Source organism: Schistocerca americana, chromosome 5 (assembly GCF_021461395.2).
Source record: "Schistocerca americana isolate TAMUIC-IGC-003095 chromosome 5, iqSchAmer2.1, whole genome shotgun sequence".
Taxonomy (NCBI): Eukaryota; Metazoa; Arthropoda; class Insecta; order Orthoptera; family Acrididae; genus Schistocerca; species Schistocerca americana.
Genome location: NC_060123.1, coordinates 569,179,223 through 569,198,511, shown reverse-complemented (window position 1 = coordinate 569,198,511; position 19,289 = coordinate 569,179,223). Strand labels below are relative to the sequence as shown.

Genomic DNA, 19,289 nt, shown 5'->3' with positions numbered 1-19,289 from the left:
AAGTGCATATTATAGACTTGGCCGTGCAAGATCATATAGCCGAGTTATGTACCTTCACTCAAGAAATTAGCTTGTTTGTAGCAAGATAAGTATCTATAAGGATAGTGAGGCAATTTCCAGAACACCGCAGACTGTTGGCATGGTGATCATTGTTGCAGCTTCCCCTAGTGCAGCAACAGAGAGAGGCATGCCAATAGCTGTGTTCCCACCGAACACACAGTGACACCACGTCATCTTTTCAAATGAGTCCCTGTTCTACGTACAACTTCACAGTGGGTGTATCCTAGTGTAGAGGCCCTAGGAAGAATCAACATTGACAGTTTGCATTTGTCATTGTCATAAAGGTCAGCATCTACTGGGATGGTTGGCACCTACTGGGATGGTATGAGGTCGACTGGGTACATAATGCAGTCACCTCTCGTTCATGAAGATGGTAATTTGGACAGCAGGCACCTGAACTGTTATGGCTGGTGACTGTACCCTATCTTCAAATTATCCAAACATTATCTTTCAACAAGGTAAAACAAGACTGCATGTCACCCATGATGTCCTGAATTACCTTGATCCTGGTCAGCACATTTTCAAGATCTCTCGCCCGTCGAAAACATTTGGTGATGGGTTGTTGACAGACTGACATGTAACCACTCACTAGTCAATACAACAGATATACCTTGACACACAATTGAAACAGCATTGAATGTTGTGGTCTCAGCTGTCATCTAAGCTCATTTCGACTCGATGTCCAGTTAGGTTAGAGCCACGACGAGAGGAAGCAGCTCTGCATACTAAAGTTTGCAACTTGTATACATTCAAACAGCCTATAAATTTAATCATGTGTGCTTTATACTACACTGTATATGCACAATAAAAAAATCATTATTTGCTACCTTTCCTGATGTCACAATTAAATGGCCATGAGTGTATATTATTTTCTGGAATGTATGTTACAGTGACAGACATATCTGTAGCATAGCCAGAGGGATAGATTGGTTTAGAAGCTGACAGTTTGTTTGGGAATTGGCTAAGCCAACAACATGAGTATGAAATCTTTTTGTTGTGGTGACATACTGATGTGTGGAGTTGCCCAAGGTCTAGTTGTGAGCTGGCAAGGCCAGCTAATATGATGTCATAAAAATTATTATAATTTTTTGTTGTGGTATGTATTTCACACATATTGAATTTCAGTGAGTGTTTGATGTCCTCCATTTAGATGATGCAAAAGCAGGGAGGTAACAGCAGGTTCAGTATTTTCATTTTAAGTAATATCCACACATTTATGACTACAATTTTCTCACTGTAAGCCTGCCTGCCACCACTGAAGAGGTTGTTGTCTGTGTGAAAATTGTGCATCCATCTGGGATATATTGCATTGCTGTATTGAGGATATGAAAGTGAAAACAGATTGATCAGCTGCTTATTTTCTTCTAGTTCCTGATCTTGAATTTAATAGTGAACAGCAATATGCGAATTACAGTGCACAGTTTCCAGCCAGCAGTTATTGTTTGTGAAGTCAACATGCTGGTCAGACTCAATGTTTATAAAGACTTAATTTCTGTGGCCACATTAACAGCCACTGGAACATCTCACATCATACCTCAATGACAGGAGCAAAATCTGCTATATGTGCCAAAAATTTAATTCTCAAGTTACCAAACATCTGGAAAAGTGCAAACCCTTCTCTTTTCTAGGTCACAGAAGAGGATATATGTCAAATTTATATACAAGCCCTGTATTTGACAGAGAACAAAATTATTGCCCAATGAACACATTATTCAGCAGTTACAGGAGATGAAGAAACATTGAAGGCTGATCAGATTATTGCTAAATACTTTAAACATTATATCTTTGAGTAGAATCTTCATTGTGGCAAGAACGGAATATGCATATAATACACAGTGTACCATTGCCAAACAGTATGTTGTTTCCATCTATTAAGAACTTACTTATGTTGTGAATGAGAACAGCAAGCAAAGTACTTTGTGTGTGTGTGTGTGTGTGTGTGTGTGTGTGTGTGTGTGTGTGTGTGTAAATGTAAATGTAATGGTAACTTGCTACTCACCAGCTAGAGGAGGCATTGATCAATAGATTGGCACATTTAAAAGTGGACTAATCTATTGGAAAATACTCTCAGACTTAGAAAAATACACATTCATTCACACACATGCAACTCGCACATACATGGTCTCTGTCCTCTCTGGGCACTGAGACCTGACACAGAGATGACACAGGTCATGTGTATGTGAGTTGTGTGTGTGTGTGTATAAATGTGTGTGTGTTTTTCTAAATATCAAGAAGGACTTTGTCCTATAGATCAGTCTACCTGTAAATATGGCATTCTACTTCTCAGTGTCTCCTATATGTAGTGGGTAGCAACCTATCCTAATTCATAATGTTCTTATTCAGTCCTGTATTTTCCAGTATAAATGTGATATGTTTGTCTTAAAATTTACAGTACTCGCATCCTCTGATTTGTTACACAGGAGACTTGGGGGGTGCCTTTTTTATATGAAAAGTAAATAAATGTAAAGAAAATTCAAAAGAATGGAATTTATGACATTGATTTACAGGAAATACTGCAATACCATTTATAGTTATAATCTAATAATGGGAAGTCCAGGATGGAATTTAACAGTATTATGAAAAGGAAAGTTGCTACTCACCATATAGTGGAGATGCTGAGTGGCAGATAGGCACAACAAAAAAACTGTCACAAATAAGCTTTCGACCAACAAGGCCTTTGCCAAAAATAGACGGCACTAGACGGCACACACACACACACACACACACACATACACACACAAAACACACACTGGCAGTGTAGCTTCAGCTGCCAGAGACTCTGCAGTCATGGGTGTGTGTGTGTGTGTGTGTGTGTGTGTGTGTGTGTGCGCGCGCACACACACACGCACACATGCATGTTGTCTATTTTTGACAAAGACCTTGTTGGCTGAAAGCTTATTTGTGGCAGTCTTTTTGTTGTGCCTATCTGCAACTTAGCATCTCCGCTATAGCATGAGTAGCAACTTTCATTTTCACAATATAGTTATGATCTGTTACACAGGAGCAAGTTAAAATTACAGTAAAACATCTGACTAAAAAAGCTCCACAGAAAACTTTTGAATTGTTTTTTTACCAGCATTATTGCACCACAACAACTGTGGTACCATTTTTAAATGTACAGAAAATGTATTTTTATTCAAATTGTCAAATTGCCTTCAATACATTAAGAAATAGCAGGACTATCTACTAAAAATTGTAAAGTTATTGTTTCAGTGAGCCATTCTCCATGTTAAATACATTCACTTTTAACTTATTTTAATCTTTAGTCTCCATATTTAGTGGTGCCTGGGTACAATGTTTTAGTTTTTAGTTTGTAGCGGAGGTTTGAAATTTTCTTTGTTACCAGTGATGTAATCTGGTTCGAAATTGTAACTTTCAAGAGAGTGGTAGTTATTGTAAATTAAAATTAAGATTTATAAATTCAGAGAGAAGGAATATTTAAGTAATTGGTGACGTGAATCTCACTGTTGAGCTACACATGTCAAATGATTTTCGTTTGAAGCACTAGTACTGTACTGTTGTTGGTTGAATGTCCCCAGAAAATTATGCCATACCTAGTAACTGATTCAAAGTAGCTGTGATGCACTACTTTTCTAGTGCTGATATGAGAGGCACCAGATACAACCCTCACTGCAAAATCTAGGGTATTTAATTATTAGTTAAAAAGTCTACATGTGCTTTCCAATATGCTGCACACATGTAATATGCACACTATGTAATCAAAAGTAACCTGAGTAATGTGGAGCTGACCACTATATATCATGAGCAGTGGACTTCCCAGTATAAAACGTGGTGGTGGTGGTGGTGGTGATGATGGTGATTGGGGGGGGGGGGAGGTTGTATTGTCAGTATAGATTCAATAACAGTAGAATCAAACAGTCAAGAGAGGTCAGTGACTTCAACTGTTGGCTTATCATTGGTGGTCAACTGTTGGTGATCCGACTATGAATGAGAAGTGTGAAGGAACAACCACAGTTAAACCACGACTAGGCGCACCTCACATACTGAGAGACAGGGACTGTCAAGCAGTGCAGAAGGTGGTTGTAAAAATTCACATGAAGTCAGCAGAAGAAACCACTCATGAGCTCTTAAGTTCTATCAGCATTCCAGCTAGCAAAATGACTGTGGGTAGGGAGTTAAAAAGAATGGGATACAATGGTCGAGCAGCTTGTAATAAGTCACACATTTCTATGATCAAAGTTAAGTGATGTTAGATGTAGTGTAAAGAGTGATGACAGTGGACAGTGGATTATTGGAAACAAGAGATTTTGAGTGATGAATCGTGCTATACTGCTATACCCTATGGCAGTGCAATGCAAAGCCTGGTGAACTTTACCTGCCATTATGTTGTTCCAACAGTAAGGTATGGAGGAAGTGGTGTTACAGTACACATTTCTTTTTTGGCGTTGGGGTGTGGTCCCCTTTACTGCACTTAAGGCAACGCTAAATGTGAAAGGATATGAACACATTTTGTGGCATTGTGTACTGCATACTGTTTGGAGTCAATGACTGTATCAGCACAACAATGCGCCAGATCATAAGGCAGCAACTGCGAGGCAATGGTTTGTGGGCAGTAACATTTCTAAATGGACCGGGTTGGCCAGAGTCCTGGCTTGAACATAAAGGGACATCTTTGGTGTGAGTTATAACATCAACTTTGTTCCACCCTCTGGTGCCTGCCACCATTACTTTCTCTCGTTTTGGTTCTTGAGGAAGATTGGGCTGCCATTCCTCCACAGTCAGACACCTCATTGAAATTCTCCCCAGCTGTTATAAAGGCAAAGGGTGGGAACATCCCATATTAATGTCCACTAATTGATGTCTCTGTTCATAACACCAGTGATCATATCATTCTGAGTTATAGCAGAACTTCTATCTCTGATGGAGAATCTATTTATTGAGATAGTGATCAATGTCCTTTACTAATTATGCATAAAGCACGTATTTATGTTTCAAGCATTTAGACATCGGAAGCAATTGGTTCAGTGACACCACAATCGCCCTCCATCAGCACACCAACAAATGCATATTTATGTTCTCGTAAGTCGAACTTCCATCTAAATTTCTTTTTTGAAGTCCAATTACTATTGTTTTTGTAATGCAAAACGTTTATTACATTTAATTTCATATTACTGCAGTTTGGGATCACAAACCGTCTTATGTCTCATTGGATGACTTCTGTGCCTATAAAATCACAAAAACTGTAATGTTCAGGTAATAGGGTTGTCTTCAACAGTATGAGTTCTAATTTCATTCCACCTTGAAAATTCTGCTCATCTATGTCATTAATGTGCTCATGCTGTTGTCATTGTGATGTGTCCCATGTCCTGGATAATCAACATTCAGAATTTCATATGTTTTGTCATTTTGTACAGACGATTAATATGTGAATGTTCCAAAAATGTTTGTCAATAAGAGGTAAGTAAATTAGTAACAACTCTGTGGAATTATTCTGACATATTTTTTATTTCATTTTTGTGATGTGCAAATGGAGACACTTCAAGCAAAACAGCTTGTGACATTTTTCACATCACAAATATACTCAATGAAAAACTTAATTTTGATTCTCATTACAAACAGAATTATATCTGAAGTGTAATTTTACGAGACCAATTAATACATCAAATTTGTGTGGTACTATATATAGTTCATGGACATTTAATGCTAGTGATGGCAAAACATGAAGAATAATGTGTTTCCAACAGTTTCTCAGAAAGTATGCTATGCTGAGGAGTAACAGTTGACACCGTCTTCACAGCACAATCACACAGCATCCTATTCTTGTTGCTATTGGTACTGAGCCTTGGAGTCATCATCAGTAAATATCCTTTAATTGAATATTATGTAAAACTAATTTCACATTGTTCTACTGATAAAGCACATAAAAATGCACCGCAAACAACATTTTATTTCTAATGAGGACTAAAGTAGCATTTTCGAGTGATATTGTCTGCCACATGAAATAGATGATGAGCAAGTCTGTATATTCAGAAAAACTAAGTTAAAAAGCATTATCAGAAACACACATTCAAGATGCTTGAATGTTAGGAGATCAATGCATGTGACTGTTGGTCTTGGTTGAGAATGTAAAAAAAGTGCAGTAAAGATGAGTTGGTGGATAGTGGGGGAAGTGAGACATTGGGACAGAAACATACATATTACTTTCAGCAACAGTTGGGATTTGGAGGAGAGAGGTGGGAAGTGGTGATGGTGGTACTTGTGTTGATGGTCAAAAATAAGGATGGTGGGATAAATAACTGAGAGCACAGAGGTTCAAAGGGGATAAAGTGAAAAAAACTTTCGACACAGAGAGGCAGAGCAGCAGTTTCCACATGTGTGGTACTGAAGGGCTGGTACTGGACATCATGGCCTGGATGGCACATAATTATGATATTATAATTTTATGAAGCAATCACAGTCAAAAACACTGTGCTAAGCAGGATGCTCTATGACCAGGTGGTCAAATTTGCCATCATTAAGTGGCCATTCCTGGGAGTCAATGGTTATGCTCACAGAGAATGCTGCAAGGTCTTTGCAAAGAGGCTGGCAGATGATATGGCTAGTCATGGATATTTTTCTACATCTGTTAGATTAAATGCTGTCTTAACACAGAACTGGACTATCAACCAGTGTCAGCAAATGGGAAAGATTTTAACAACTGTATTGTTCAAAGGGGTAGACTTTCTTGACCATGGTCTTGGTAGCCGGAGTGGTGTAATGATTGATCCTGATATTGTGTGTAGGCACTCAGGTAGCATTTCAGGCAGTGCAGGAAGAAAGGCGAAATATTCATCATTTCAAGGCATTACACAATATAGTCAAACTATGGTAGAGGCTGATGACAGAGGAGTTCTGTGATGCAACATCTGTCTATATGCAAGCATGAATTGGAAGATTTGTTTGTGGACCAGACAATAGATGGTACTTCCTGCTTTAAGGTGGTGGTGGTGGTAAGATTTAAAAATGCCATTGTTAAATTCTTCTATAAGAAAGGTGGCAGAAGAGATGTCAATAACTACCTACCCGTTTAACTAGTGACATAATTTTCCAAAATTTTTGAAATGGTGATGTATTCTAAAGTAGCATCCCACCTGAGCAACTAGTAATTTTACAAGCATTAAATAACAAAACACCACCAGTTGGTATTTTCTGCAATCTATCCAATGCATTTGACTCCATGAAGATGTCCAGTGTAGCTTTGGATGAAATGTCAGGGATAGAAAAGTTCCATGGACCACGGCTATACAACCCGGAAGAATTCTCGGTATACTAACACTGTTGCTATGGAAGATGAGGTAACCACTCATTTCACCCCAAGAGGTGAAACTGTGAACAGTTAGAATTATTGTGATGTGTTGTGAATTAAATTGAAATCTGCAATCAGATCCAAATGTCATGGAAAATTGTGGAAATTTGTCATCCTGCAGCAAGATAATGCTTAGCTGCATTCTACCAAACAGATGGCCAAAACAATAAATGAATCGGGATTCATTGATTGAACACCTGCCACACAGTCCAGACTTGGCTCAGATTTCCACATGTCTGGACTGTTGAAGGAAATGCTCAGAGGAGGAAGATTTGCAATCGATGCAGCAGTCATTGATGTGGTGCAAAATTCATAACAGGAGTAGCCAAAAGACTTTTTTTCCAAAGGAATAAAAAAAACTTGTGAAACGTTGGACAAAGTGTGTCAAACTGCAGGAAGATAGTATAGAAAAATAATATATGCTTCATTCTAAAGATTAAAAACAGTCTTGATTGCAACTTTTTATTTTTATAGGAGTGACTGGTTTTGATTCTATTTGAGAACCATCTTCAGACTCCAGAGCGGTGGGTGGACTCTGTGGAGCAAGTTGCGCTGACCATCGACATTGGAATAACTGCTGGCCATTATTTTAGTGTTGAAGGTCAGTGCAACTTGCTCCACGGAGTCCACCCACCATTCTGGAGTCTGAAGATGGTTCTCAAATAGAATCAAAACCGGTCACTCCAATAAAAATAAACAGTTGTAATCAAGACTGTTTTAATCTTTAAATTTTAATTTTAAAAGATCGCTGATAAAGTTTTCAAAAATTTTAATATATGCTTCAGTTTTCTACCATTAGAATAAATATTCCTTTCTCAAAACGATTTGCAAATTAATTCATTATTTGGATACAGGTTGACTCGTTCCAGATCATTATGATTTATAATGCAAATGATCCATGAAACACAAAACTAACTAACTGACTGATTAACCTGCAACCATAACAGAGATTTGCATATCATCTGCTGTCCCTCTAAAGAAAATGGATTTATGTAAATGAAGTGAATCTCCAACCATTTATTAATCTACAAGGTCTACAACTTTGCTTCTGCCATTTTTCCCAAACATTTCAGGCTTTAATGAAACAAACTGGTTACATGTGTATCATTTGAAGTATTTTCCATCGCTGGCCACTACTTTCTCCCATCTTTCAGGCAGTGTATGAATCCCGCATAGAAAAAATTGTTCATCTTTTGAAGTGATCCACAAATCGATCCAATTTGTGACTTCATCATGAGATTGGAAGTGTTGGTCAGCCAGGCCATTGATCTAAACAGCTGATAGTCAGAGGGAGCAATGTCTGGAGAATACGGCAGGTGGGGTAGGACTTCTCATTTTAACGTTTCGAAGTACGTTCTGACCTCCTTTGCAATGTGGGGTCGAGCATTGTCATGTTGAAAAATCACTTTATTGTGCCTCTCGCTGTATTGCGGCCATTTGTCTTTTAGTGCTCTGCTCAAACACATGAACTGTGTTCAATAACAAGCACCTGCGATTGTTTCACTTGGTTTTAACACCTCATAGTACATGAAGCTGAGCTGGTCCCACCAAATGCAGAGCATGGTCTTGGAACCACGAATATTCAGTTTGGCCATCAACGTGGAAGCATGGCCGGGATATTCCCACGATTTTTTTGCATTTATAGTTATCGTAATCAACCCATTTTTCATCCCCGGTCACAATGCGATGCAGAAATCCCTTCTGTTTTTGCCTCTGAAGCAACTGTCCACAAACACCGTTCAATGTCTCTTGGTTTCAGTTCACATAGGACTCAAGTTCCTTCTTTCTGAATCATGCCCATAGCCTTGAGACGTTTTGAAATGGCTTGCTGTGTCACTTCCACTAATCATGTCAATTCTTTTTGAGTTTTTTTTTTCAAATAACTTCCGGGAATTCAGCCAGGTAACACTTTCAGCGACCGCAGATATTTCGGCGGGAGAACACCCCGCCATTTTCAAGGCAAACTGCAACGGACAGGTGGCGTACATGCAAATTTAATACCTCGGTTCTCGGACAGAAGCAGGAAAGATAAAACACACACACACACACACACACACACACACACACACACACACACACACAGAACACTAGTGCCACCAAAGATGACCAAAGTCAGAGCTATCGATAGTGAGATTATGAATTCGCAGGTGAGGCAGCATTGACTCTGTTCCTCTGTTTTTTGACAAGGGAGAGAGCCGGATTCCAAACAGAGTTTAAACAAAAACCTCCATCCCTGTTAACGAGGTTGCTCGCTAATTTAATCTATACTGCCTCCCTAATAACACTGTCCCAATAACTGAACGTGGATGCCAATATTTCGGTGTTATTATATAACATGGGGTGACCAGTATCCAAGCAATGTTCGGCAATAGCAGATCTATTTGGCTGCTGTAATCGTGTGTGCCGTTTATGCTCAGTACATCTGTCTGCTGTCGCTACCTATCAGCAAATGGGAAGCAAAGTTGTGCACCTTGTAATTTTTTTTAAGAACAGTTAAAAACATTGTTCCTGGATTAAATGATTTGCAATTGATGGATTTTAAACAAACTATTTGGTAAAAAGATATTATTATAGGTTCACATCACTGATGTGTAATGAACAGACTGACTTTTATTGCTGGTCATGGTTGTGAATGTTCCACTATCTGGTAGAAGCTGTGCTTAAATTTGTGCATGAAAAGAAACACTGGGTTTATGAAAATTTGTTATTTCGGCTGTTTTAAGAAATACTGTCTATAGCAAAATATGAGGCTAAAAAGGTGTGATTCAAGTGACAGAGAAAAATTTTCTATCACTGTGTTTCCATAACCCCTATGTGGCCAATGCCGCAAATTATCTCACACTACATATTTTTCAAAATACTACAGCTAGTATCCTAGTCTCAGAGAAGGATTGAAGTAAATAATGGAAAAAAACTCTTAGTAAAAGTCTGAGGTGTTATATCGGTGCCAATATAAACTATGCATGATCCATTTTTTTAATACAAATTAATCTCCAAATTCCCACAGTAAGAGAGACTTGAGAACTTTTACAGCAACTGAAATTCCATACTCTATAAGTAAAAGGTAACGGGAAACGAATACACACAAAAGAACTTTCACTAAAATACCCAACAATGATTCTTGTTCTTGTCTCGAATGGTGCCAACATGAGCCAATCCACAATGTGAAACAAGTAGTCAGTTTTCAAAAACTACAAAACTGCAGTTCTCAAATTGCACAGCACTGACTCACTGTTCAATATGCAATGTCTATGGCTATCTAGGTTATAGGGTGGAGATGATATGAAAAGGGAGACAGGTGTTGGAATGGAGGTATTGTTGGTGATTAGTGGGTTTAGAGTTAACACAGACTGTTATGGTGTAATCAGAGAAGTAGTGGACAATGTTAACAGTGTTGGTATTTTGAACTGAGGAGGACTATATCAGACTGATTTGAGAGAAGATGTTACCATTCAAGAAGGAACGTGGAGTATGTGTTCATCTGGTACTTAAATCATGAAGATGATATTAGTTAACTGAAGCCAGATGAGTGGACCAGTAATGAGTGGACCTGTATTTTGGGTCAATATGAACAATTCACATAAGAGGATGGTTATTCCAGAGATTTGTTTTTAAGCACAATTTTCACAGAAAAAGTGACTATCTGCTAAGATGCAATTAATCATTCCTGCATAGAGGAAGTAATATGTTTGGCACGAAAATGTTACACACATAGATACTATTCAATGGCAGTAAGGCCATGACTACAGAAGACAGTGCTGTACACTGACAAGCATCAATTGAGTTGGTAATAGACTCTCTTGTTGAGGTTGGAGTGGGAAGGGAACTGGAGCTAGTGGAAAAACCTCTTTGTGTGGGAGGAGCTGGAAGGGGGAGAGGGGAGGGGGGGGGGGCAGAAAGAACACTGTAGATGTGCTAACAAAAATCTAGTAGCTCAAGCAGACATACCCTATGAAAATTAATCTGTAGGGTACTTATGTATGAACAGACCAAAAGAACTAGTAGTTAATGCAAACAGCAAAAATAAAGAAGGGTTTTTGGGGAAGAGAAGGATTTCATGGCCATGAAAGCTTAAAAATGAATGATTGGTGGGGGGGATTCACACAGTAATTAAAGATTCAGTTCAACTTAATATGCAGTTTGAATGAAAGTTCTCATTTATTAGGGAAACTGATATCAAAGGGAAGAGCTCATGTGGTTCTCTAAGCTGAAGAACTTTCTATGTGATATGAACATGTAAAATACATTGTTTTGTGGCAACTAACTTTCATAAAAAGCTTTCTTAAAAAAAATCCTGTCTAATCACAAATTGTATTCTGTAATTAAATATGTGTTGCACAAACTAATAATTTACCTAAAAAAAATAGCAATATAATCATACCACTGCTTTCTCTAAGTCAATGGACGAAAAGCTATCTGGGATGATGAATATTTAGGTAATATTTAACAGCTCACAGAGAAAAAGTGATAAGACATGAGTTTAATTTTCTATTGTTAACTTAATTTGTTAATGCCCACACACTAGTATACCTTTCCTAGTTTATTAGATCAGTAGATCAGAGCAAAGGAACAACAATTTTAAAAAAATATATTTATTTCTCAAGGTATTTTTGCATTATACACGTGTGGAAAGAAAATAATATTTTTAAGGGGACTCTTATGGTAAGCTTAAATATTCTTCTTACCTGGTTATTAGGAAAAGTCCCATCTTTGTCAATCGCATTGACCTGAGTGACCTTTGTTCCAATAGGTTCTCCTTCAAGTACAGTTTCTTGCTCTCTTTCAGTAAATAAAGGAATTTCGTCATTTACATCTTCTAGCATGATATAGACTGTAGCCTCTGATGCTAGTTGTTGAGCTCCATTATTCTAAAATTTAAAACATAATTAATGTTATGCTGTTAGTTTTACAGGAAATTCATGTGTAGAAATAAAAATCACAGTTATGAAGTGTGCTATCAGGAAATGTTCATACAAAGAAGATATGCACAGGGAAAGAATATAAAGTTTCTAGTAGGAGGTAAAAAGAAAAGGTGAAGCCTGAAATAAATTATGTATTGCATCGTGAATTGGCTATATTGCTTTACAGTTAAGTTGCACCACTGCCATACTTTATTAGGTGTAAATGACTTACAGACTCGTCAAAGACAAATCAGAAACCAAGAACACTGAAAAGCACAAATGTGTTTAACAGCAATCTTCTTCTATTAATTCAGTGCAATGTGCAGTTATTGTCGGCTGTATGTCAGCTCTCTGCTTCTCATTGTTTCAGTATTTTGTGTTGCTGATATATACAGGATGATTTCAAAAGAAAGAACGGCTTTCAATTGTTTATTACAGACAAAGTATGAAAGATAAAACACATTGTGCATGTCACAGGATAGAGGAAGGTTGAAAGCTTTAAGTTTGCACAGGCACTACATATATAATGAACATGAGCACAATTCATTGCTCGAGGAACATTGAAATGGTAGTCCACTTCATTCCACACATTAATCAAAAGGTCCCTGTTTATCAAATTGATAGCTTCAACAATTCAGTTTCCCAGATCTCGAAGAGTATCTGCCATAGGTGGGAGAAATACTCTTTTATGTAACCCCACAGAAAAATATCACAAGGTGTGAGGTCTGGTGACCTAGGAGGCCAAAAGCAATGAATAATATCTTGTTATCCATCTCTTCCAATCACTGTTGGATGGTGTTGTTAAGATAATGCAGTACCTCAAGATGAAAGTGAGGCGGGATGATGTCTAGCATAAAAATGAAATCATTGGTATATTTGTGAAGCAGAGGAAACAACCAATTTTGCAGAATGTCCAGGTATGGCATTCCTGTTACAGTTACTCCAGTTTGGTGTTTCTCAAGTAATGCATGGTGCTCATGTTGAGTGTAGTGTATAGTGTCTGAGTGAGCATAAAACTTCAAAACTGCTTCTATCCAGTAACAGTCACAATGTGTTTCTATCTTTCATAGTTTGTCTGTAATAAACAACTGGAATCTGTCCTTTATTTTTGAATCACCCGATGTATAACACAATGACAAAAAGAAGGTAAGCCATCCTACGTATGTCTCATGCAGACTTGACAAGCATTTAAATGTCAGCTGAATAACGTGAAGCAGCTTTATGTACATAGTCTTCTGTAGTAAAAGCACCTATTACAAACTATCAATTAGTAACACTGCATACCATCTGAGAGAAACATATGGAATTTATCTCACACTTGACGTAGCATGTCACACTTACTAGTCACAGCTTGGTTCCTACAGCAGCAAGGGAAGAAATTGTTTGTAGGAACCAAACCAAACTGCTATGATTTGAGTAAGGATCAAATGAAAGAGGCAAAAGATATATCCATGAGGTATTATCTGTGAGAAGGCTTCCATCCAGATCTACTGTATACTGTAGCAGATTTGAGAGCATCATCAAGTTAGCACATCCCATTTGCATTCAACTGATGAAATATCTCTCAAAATAATAAGCTATATAACACGTGGAATCTGCTGGGTTGAGAAATTTTTTTTAAACTGCTTAGTACATCCTGGATGTCTTTTAGAAAGCATATGATTTTAATGTATACTGTTTTCTCAAAGTAGAATATGATATTTGACACATCCATTATTCATAATTGAAATTTTCCATGATACCAATAATATGCTACACCTTTATACTTACTGTTGGTCACAACAATGCTTTATAAAGAGTATTGCAACATTATATTCATCATAACATCACATTAAAAGTAAATGGTGTTCCATAAAGAAATGAACATAGTTATGGACCATTCTGAAGAAATAACACTGTATAAACATTCAACTTCATTGCATTTTACAGCTCATGCAGACAGATGCTGGATTGTTAATCAGAGCTCATGTCTCTATGCTTTTGTAAGATAAAGTGCAAACATCTAAAAGGTTGAAGCATGCAGTCATTCCATATCCTAGCAACTGTGATGCTGTTGGAATCAATGAGAAGCTGCCAATTAAAACATTCCTTGCAGCAATATAACCATTCTGGACACATCCCATTTAATGTATCTATTCCACTGTGTCCCACAACTAAGATTGCCATATATTTTTGTGTTTATTTACAGACAAATAGCCCAGCAAGACATGCAGAAAAGCTTCACAGTGTTTGAAAAAGAAGAGACAGGTAGTTAACATCTTGGACAGATAACTGTGCACTCTCAGATCAGTAACATGCCCGGGTTCTGCACAAACAGCAAAAACCCAGGTCATGTCTTTGTACCTGTCACAGACAGGAAAGTTAATAGCAATTTACATACACTGTGTGTAACCAATGTTTCAGGTTTAACATAAAATGCTGCAATCACTTCACACCATGAAAAGAATTGCTATGGTCTACGCTAATTAAATATAGTCCAAACTGATTCTGATTCAAACACTAATTGTGTTCTAACATACAGCTGACAAGTTTCCTTTAATGCATCCCTGTTGACAACTCAATGCTTTTGTTATTTGGTTGGAGGGTGGACTCCTTTACTCTTACATTTTAGAAAGGCTTTTCAATAGAAAATGCACTATATATTCTTTCACTGATAAATATTCAATGCTTTGAATAACCGAACATCATCCATTGCGATATTTTGTGATCTCTCAAAGGCTTTTGACTCTGTGAATTATTATGAAATTCTTCCAGATACACTAAAGTATTGTGGTATGAGTGTGACAGTGCACTAATGGTTTCATTCATATTTAACTGGAAGACTGCAGAAGGTTGAAGTTAGCAATACAGATAGTCTGCAAAAATCAGCACAATCCACTAACTGGAGAAGTATCAAGAACGGAGTCCCAAAGGGTTTTGTCTTGGGCCCCTTATTGTTGAGGAAATTGTAAATAATGTTTTTCAGAAAATTATTAAGTCGTTCTCTGCAAATTGACTCTCACTAAATTTTGACAAAACACAGTATATACAGTTCTGTACAGTAAATGGCATAACACCATTGATAAGTATAGACAGAGAATGGAAGTCTGTTGCATTGATGAGAAATTGAACTGGAAGAAACACATTGATGATCTTCTGAAACATTTGAGTTCAGCTACTTGTGCTGTTAGGTTTAATGCAAATTTTGGTTATAAACATATCAATAAATTAGCCTACTATGCCTACTTCTTTCACTACTTTCATATGGCATCATATTTTGGGGGTAATTCATCATTAAGAGAAAAAGTATTCATTGTAAAAAGCTAATAATAGCTGGAGCCCACCCAAGATCACCTTGCAGACATTTATTTAAGGAACTAGAGATGTTAGCAGTATCTACAACATTAGAAGATACACTATTCCAGTTAAATCTGACTTTGGCACAGAAAAGTGTTAATTATGCTACCACAGAAGTCCTTGGTCATTTACCAAATACCTTTAGAAGTCAGATGATAGCCAACCAGCATTTAAAAACAAATTAAAGGAATTTCTGAATGACAGCTCCTTTACTCAACAGATGAATTTTTAGATATGAAGTAGTAATTATAAGACAATAAATAATTCCATAATCCTCAATGATTAAGAAAAGTGACCAAGAACAAAAATACAAATACCATACATACCAGAAACACAACATATATAAAACTTGATGAAAGAAATCACTTACAGCACATTAAGATAAAAAATAAATAAATAAATAAATAAATAAAAAAAGTATGGAAACTGTAATTCAAATTTATGCATCAACACCTCTCATTTTCAACATTATGTGAAAAAAAAGTTGTTTTTACCCAAGAACAACTCATCAGTGAGCACAGACAAAAGTTACTCATCTTAATAGCTTTCAAAACTCGAAGTTTCTTTACTGAACTACATGGAGCACAATAGATTGACAAACAAAGAAATAAATAACTTGAATGGTACACAAAAAAGTCAGCTAGACTCTCATGTAAGGAAGATGTAGCAAAACACAACTTCTCAATTGTTAACTTTCAAGTCTCTTAAATATTTTGCAGTACGAGCTTCATAATATTGTAAAGCCATCACTTACAGAAACTCATTATGATATTATCACCAACAAAATCTTAAGAGAATAATTCTTGTGCATGGAATTAATACTTTATCTAACATTTCTCACTGGAAATAAATTATTTTTATTTACCTCAACTCGTATGGTGAGATTGTACTCCTTAATTGATTCATAATCAAGTGGATGATTTACTTTTATATCTGCCCAAGTAAATCCATTATCAGTTCTTTGCTGTAGGTAGAACGTATGATACTTATTTGTTTGAGCTGTAGATCCAGGCATTAAACGATAGAATACAGTTGGATTTCCATCTATGCCTGAGCTGTATGAACACACACAAAATTTTATTAACATTGAAAAGCATCGACAGCAATTAATTTTCCAATTTCATTTTATTGATACAATAGTCAGTCTAGTACTCTCTATAACTTGTGTCTTATTTAAGTGCTCAATATGTACATTCACATGTTCTTCCAAAACTGTTTATGGAATGATTTCTGCAAAGCATATATCCTGAAGTTGCTGTTAGAGTGATCAGTGGAAGTGACAGTCAGGTTTGTTCATGTAAACTAATAGTAAATATTCAGTGTTAAATACTGAATTTTAAAACTGATCACATTTCTAAAGCAACAAGGCTCATAAAACTCCTTTACATATTTAGAGTAAGATTACTATTACTATACTGCTATTTCTTTTCATTTCTCATAACATTAGGAAAGGCTCACATGCAAATGAAAATCAAAAGGCTTTTCATATTTTATTATTCCAACTGCTTCTGAGCATACACAATTGTTACAACAATGAAAACAAAAAGTTACTATAAAAATTTGAACTGAAGTCATGCTACATGATTTTCTAAAACTGTTTATTAATTATATTTTCAACCATTTTGTCAAAAACTGCTTTGTTATTGATGTTACCTGTATTCATAATTTGTAGCAAATCAATAAACTACACTTGCAGCTTACACATTATTTGTAATAACTATCTAGGCATTTCCACACAAAAGCTTTTTATGTAACTTAACTGGTTCATGCTTTCAGATAAAGCCATCATTTTGCTGCACCATTATGGTAATATATCCCCATATGTTCCTGGATCCCTGATTTTAGTTTTGTGCCACCTACCAGTTTTTGATTAATAGGGTACAATTGAATTCAATTTTGTAGATTAGTGCCCTAGAGGCTAATCACCACCACCCATGTATTTTATGTGCAAGGTGTGTGTGCTTGTGAAATAAAAATCAAAAAGATTTTACTGAGCCAAACAACTGCATTAAAACCTACACTAAAATGAAATACAACATAACTTTTCTTAACTCCCTGATCCACCCCAAAATACACTTCCCCAAATATAATGATTAGAAGTGAGTACATAATTGTGCTTCCAAGTGTGATGCATTAGCCTTTAGAAAATGCAGAAAGTGTGACTGGTGCATTTAGGAAAATAATATGAAACAAAAATTTTAGATAACTAAGGAGAACATTTTAATAAAAGAATAATTTTTCATCCAGGAAATATCATATTGGCCAAATATAAAAACACAACAAGAAAACAGTTTTGATTTATTATTAGTCAATTTAAATTTGCAGAGAAATGCACGAGAGGAATAGCATTTTTCATTATACAGGCAGAATGTAAATTTAAAGGCTTATTTAAACTGAAAGACATTCTATGCGTTAGATAACCTGTTGTGATGAAAAATCTCACAAAATCATTCAACTTTTGGAGATGAAGTTAATGTTGCGAGTACATGTTTTCAGATCTGCTGAATGTTATATTGCCAAAAGAAGGATCAAACTCATTTGATTCCATGAAACTATGTTTATCCTATAATCCTCACTATCCTCTAATTCTTATTATCCTCATTGCATTTCTTTCATAATGCATTTCATTCCTCTCTTTCTCCTCTTTGGAAGGCTTTGAAATGAATGCTGAAGGTAAGATTTGACCGTTCAGACTAGTTTGGGCACAATGATTACTATCATGCAAGTGGCAAGTCACAGAATAGCAGATTCAGCTTGACAGTGGGTGAGTTATAGTACTCAGTCTATGACATTGCTCTAAATATTGACAAATACATGATGTCTGCTATCATTTAAAAAATATATTTTGTAAGGAAAGTCTTTTTAACATTGATGGTGAGAAAATTCTATTCTTTAAGAAACACATGAGAATATGTGCTGGTAATTTAACTGATGTTAGAACCATAAAAACCACTGTTTCTCACATTTAAATGCTATCTGATCAAAAATACTGCTCTTTCTCAGGTTTACTTCATTAAATCAGCACATACATCTACTACTTTTATGCAGTAATCTTTGTGTGAAGTCTTGTTGATTCATGTAAAGATGCCAAAGGGTAAGCTGCTACATCACTTTTGCTCAGCATCTCCAAGATTTCATAAAAAGAAAAAAATAATTGCATAGTTCACAGGAGCCATATTAAAAAATTGAAGGGATGATATTGCCGTCATTAGGAAACTGAATGTTTCAGTCATTTAGCATAAAGCAAAACACAACAGCTCTCAAATGGGTGACCAATATGATATCTCCAAAAACCAAATGCAAAGCTCACATTTCTCTTTGTGACTACAATTTGCACTAAAGGCAGTAAATGAAATTTCTCATCCCAGATGCAGATGGCAATCATTGCAGTCAAATGAATTAATAACAAAATTCTACAATTTATATAGATATCCATATCTTATCATCTGAAGATTAATAAGAAAAAATAATTAAGAAGCAGAAAGAACATAGCACGATTCTATAGTTTCAATAGCTATAACAGTGAAACCTAATATCTGCTGGTAAACATGCTGTTCTACAACACATACCTACAGATTTTCATTTGACTGGAAGGATTCCAAGACATTTTCCTTATAAGCTTTGTATTTTACATCTAGAAGACGGACACAAAAAAACAACAAACACACACCAAGTATAACTGGACG

At 36.3% G+C, this 19,289-nt stretch overlaps 1 protein-coding gene across 1 annotated transcript in view; it reads right to left on the bottom strand.

Annotated features, from left to right (window-relative positions):
* LOC124616543 (neural-cadherin-like) overlaps nt 1–19,289 on the bottom strand; it is a 172,071-nt gene that overhangs the window by 121,960 nt on the left and 30,822 nt on the right. The window contains exons 10-11 of the mRNA XM_047144861.1: nt 16,469–16,658; nt 12,052–12,234 (exon numbers count right to left, since the gene is read on the bottom strand). Coding sequence (XP_047000817.1) covers nt 12,052–12,234; nt 16,469–16,658 — 373 coding nt within the window. The remainder of the gene's footprint in view (nt 1–12,051; nt 12,235–16,468; nt 16,659–19,289) is intronic.